We start from the raw sequence: 4,408 nt of genomic DNA on the forward strand, positions 1-4,408 counted from the left end.
CATGATGATGATGATGATGATGATGATGATGATGATGATGATGATGATGATGATGATGATGATGATGATGATGATGATGATGATGATGATGATAAAAATATCCGTGCAAGGGTAATCACTGTAGATCTAGGCAGATGTATCAGTGAAGAAATATTAATATTATTTGCCCTTTGTTTTCTTTCTGCGTTTTGAACCTAAAGTACAGTGCCCGTTGGTGGTTTTTGGCTGTTTGGATAGTATGCATTAATCATAGAGGCCTTTTTCCTAATAAAACAATCGACTTGTTCAGAGATGAATGAACGTCCTTCATTTAACAACAATCGATATTCAACTGACTCGAAGACCTGTCCATATTTAGCTGACCAGAACACTTACGGATATTCAATCGACAAGATCACCTGTCGACCCCATGCGTATTTCTTGCCTGTGTTTGGGGCCGCTATTTTCAGACATTTTCTCGTACGACCGATCTTTGTGGTATAGCTTACTGACGAACTTGGTCAACACGTGGCGGTTTTGAGTTTGAATTTTTCTCTTTTTCTTGAACGTTCACCCTCTCTATCTTACACCAAGAACGGAGACTAAGAACTCTGTTTAGTAATCAAAATAACCATAGGCATCGAAAAGTCTCAAGACGGAAAAACTCACTTCTTAAACACGCAAAAACAAATATGACTTTAATGCAATATATTTTTTAATGATAATTATCAGCCCTCGCAGTATCAATAGTGAAACCAAAAGGCGTCTGGTTGGTCGGAAGACTTTTCCTCCTAAGATGACATGATCGCAATCGTATAACTTTTTCCATTACCATCACAGCTTTCTCTGGACACATTTCAGGTTCACGAGTGACTCTGCTGTAAGCCAAAAGGGTCGCCATAGACAACAAGATGAATCACCGTGCGGTACTTCTCACATGTTTCCTCTGCCTGGCTTTGACTCAGAACGAGGTGGATTCCCAAAAGTTCGGGGATGTCCAAGCTGTTTATGAATGGACAACACTGGACTTGGACTGGCCATCAGAGGCGGTGAAGGAGGAGTTCATAAATAACGGCTCTTTTGCTGTAGACAAAAATGTCGTATCTGGAATAAAGGTGAGATAGATCTCATGCTCATCTTTAAAAAAGTTCTTGCTTAGTTGGTTTACAGGGTAGTCACTACTCTTATGCTTTAAAAAAACCTGCTTATAGGACAGTCACTAATCTTGTGCTTAAAATAATCCTGTAGTTATTACTAACAAAACTCCCCCCCGCCCCTCCCAAACATTAACAAAACAAAGAACAACAACACCAAACCATCTTAGCAAAGATATAATCAAAGACATCTTTAAAAAAGCAACAACAAAAAAAGAAAGCAAAATTCCGATTCGAGACTTTTTCCTTTTTATTACAAATTCTTTCATATTGACTAGAACATCTGAACATGAATTGAAAACTTTTTTTTTGGTGTGCACCACCCACCTTTATTAGCTTAGTGGGAATGGGTGAGGCATTTGGGTACATCTCATCCATGTTGTAGTAGACCTTTTCAAGCCGTAAGTCTGCTTATGTAGTTGCAGTACTACACACAATAATAATATGTTAAATTACAGGATGGGGCCAGCCTTTATAAGGAATGTCTCTAGTGAGATATCTCCCCCCCCCCTTGTCTAATACAGACTAACCTTTCCAAGTGGCGTCTTTGTAACTAACATGGATATGAGTTCTAACTGCTTTTTTTATTTTTAAACCAATTATTCACTACATATTTTTTTGTATCGTTTAAACCACATAACCTGCAGTTCTGCCGTAGATTGACATATCATCACACTCTTATAATCTCTTTGTTTTTCTCATTGGATTTTCATTTGAGTATATTAAATTAAGACTCCTCTGGAATCCCACCCCAGATATGTCACATTCTAAGAAAGAGGGGGAAAATGGAAATTCAAAATTCGAAAGCCCGCATCTCATTGCGAGTATTGCATTTATTCTTTTACCTTAAATAGCACAAGGTGCAGCTGGGTTATTCGGGGAATCATTTAATTTAGCGGAAAAGAAAGTTTGATTTTCAAAGAATGCTATACGAAAAAATCTTCTCTTTTTTACATTTCTTTAAAATTGTGACATATCTGGGTTTTTCTTCTAGAATTGCACTGAAAAATGTTTCATTATTGAATGTACCAGTGCTTCTAAAGTCAACAAATTGATAATTGGTGTCAGAAAGGCTGCTGTTGGACATTTCGAAGGAAAGAACAACAACAGTATACCCAAACTCAAGTACCAAATGTTGACAAGGATACTTAGATATGTTGAAGAGAAGCTATCGTCAACAAATCAGTCTTCGAAAAATGTTGAGACTCTAACTTTATTATCAAACAATATTGACGCTCACACTTGTGTGCAGAGAGGAGGAAAATCGCCCGAATTTGTTTGGGTTTTCGTGTTTTCAACAGGTTGCAACAGTCTTAGCTGCCTGTTCATGTTTTCTCAGGTGTACAAAAACGAAGTATATCTCAGCATACCAAGGTGGCTATCAACAACTGGGATTCCTGTGTCCTTAGTTAAGGTCGTAAAAGTTGGGAGCGAGGTCAAACTAAGGCCGTACCCAGATTGGGCCTCACAAACTGTCGGAGACTGCCAGGCCTTACAGTACGTACAGAGTATGGAAATAGACCCCAACAGCGGCCGAATGTACGTCATCGATGCTGGAAGAAATGGCCTGTTTGCAGCATTCGGGGCTCAGAACCTATGTCCAGCCAAAATTGTCGTCTACGACCTTCACACTGACCAGCGTGTGGCTAGTTACGATTTACCAGACGATGTTGTTAAAAGAGATAACAATTTCTTGAACGATATCGTGCTAGATTACGTGGACGGCCAAGTGAAATATGCATATATAACTGACGTCAATGCACAAAGTATTCACGTTTTTGACTTTGGAACAAAGCGAGCTTGGAGCCTGAAAGACGAAGCATCCATGAAAGCAGAACCGGATGGGGGCCTCATTGTGATTAACGAGAAGAACTACACTTTTGCTTTGGATGTAGATGGTATTGCTATGTCCTCTAACTTTGATTACGTGTATTACTCCTCCATAGGAGCTTACAGTCTTTACCAGGTACCAACATCAACACTGAGAAATGGAGGGACAGACGGAATCCGACTAGTGGGGAAGAAAGGTTCCCAATCGGATGGCATGGCGTTCAGCAGCAAACGTCTGTACTACGGCGCTCTGAGCAAAAACGCCGTGTATTACTGGGACATTGAGAAAGACATGAGGGATCAAAACAAGGACATTAGTCACGTGACTCTGAACACACAGACTCAGTTGGTGAAAGATGACTTGAAAATGCAATGGCCGGACACTTTTGCTATCGACGAGGAAGGATATCTGTGGTTCACTGCTGACCGTTTGCAGTTGCTCTTTACCAACACCATGAACTTTACAGGGCCAGAGATCAACATGAGAATCTATAAAGTTTTCATTAACGAAACCAGCTATCTTCACGAGGCAGAAAGTAAAACTGCTTCACTTCCTGTGGTTGGCTGATCACTAACGGTTTTTTTTTCGAACAAGGACAGACAACAGGGGAAAAGGCGAAGCCAGAGCGCGCAAAAAAATATTCGAAAACTACCGTGGTACCGAATCGGTCAGAGGAAAAACTGAAAAAGTATAAGCAAGCTTCTGTGGGCACAGGGGGCTTGTAGATGGCAGGATATTGAAATGAGACTAGCACGTCGACATGATCGCGCGGGTTTTATCGGGAAGAAATGTAAGAGAAACTGACAGACAAAAACAGCAGAGTGATGGTAAAGAACCCAAAGGAGAGTCACAGAGAATGGTGTACAATGACAGCTGGAAAGTGTTTGTTCGTGGCCTCATCCCTGATTCAGGATGAAAAAAGCAGTTATGATGATGACAGTAAAGAAGCAGAAAATACCTGTGTAGCCCTTTCATCACCAGTGAGGCTAAAACTGCTGAATAAACAGATTTTGGTGTTAATGACTAGAATAGTGGGCCTACACTAAACTAAACTACACTGCAACTCTCTACATCAGGGGTGTTAAACCTAAACATCTTCTCGAAGGCCGGATATAAATGCTCTTGTGGCCGGATGGTGCCCCACTGGCTTACCGTTTTACACGTGTGCTCTACATCACAATGTCCGCGGATTCAAGCACAAATAATATGAAGAGCAGTCTTCATAGTCAGTCATATTTGGAATGTACTGCTTGCCCATTTCGTTTTCGACGTAAATTGCCCAGAAAAACGTAGGCCAATCAGTTGTGGATCCATCCCACAGATGCATGTTTTCCCTCTTACCTTGAAATGATTCCAAAAAGAATAGTTTGTCTTTTGAAATTCTACTCATGCATGTATACATGAATAATATAACCCCCCCCACCCACACACACACATTATATAT

The 4,408-nt window shown here is 40.4% G+C and overlaps 1 protein-coding gene across 3 annotated transcripts in view; it reads left to right on the top strand.

Moving 5' to 3' along the window:
• Window positions 1-4,408, top strand: part of LOC101862766 (protein yellow) — a 15,913-nt gene that overhangs the window by 1,589 nt on the left and 9,916 nt on the right. The window contains exons 2-3 of one of the 3 annotated variants that reach the window (XM_013086610.1): window positions 841-1,094; window positions 2,473-3,593. In XM_013086610.1, coding sequence (XP_012942064.1) covers window positions 891-1,094; window positions 2,473-3,531 — 1,263 coding nt within the window. In that variant the 5' untranslated portion in view covers window positions 841-890 and the 3' untranslated portion in view covers window positions 3,532-3,593. Of the gene's footprint in view, window positions 1-839; window positions 1,095-2,472; window positions 3,594-4,408 lie in introns of those variants that run through there. The other 2 variants (XM_035971756.1, XM_035971757.1) reach the window with 2 other exon arrangements.

This window comes from Aplysia californica, unplaced genomic scaffold (assembly GCF_000002075.1).
Source record: "Aplysia californica isolate F4 #8 unplaced genomic scaffold, AplCal3.0 scaffold00019, whole genome shotgun sequence".
NCBI classification, from domain to species: Eukaryota; Metazoa; Mollusca; class Gastropoda; order Aplysiida; family Aplysiidae; genus Aplysia; species Aplysia californica.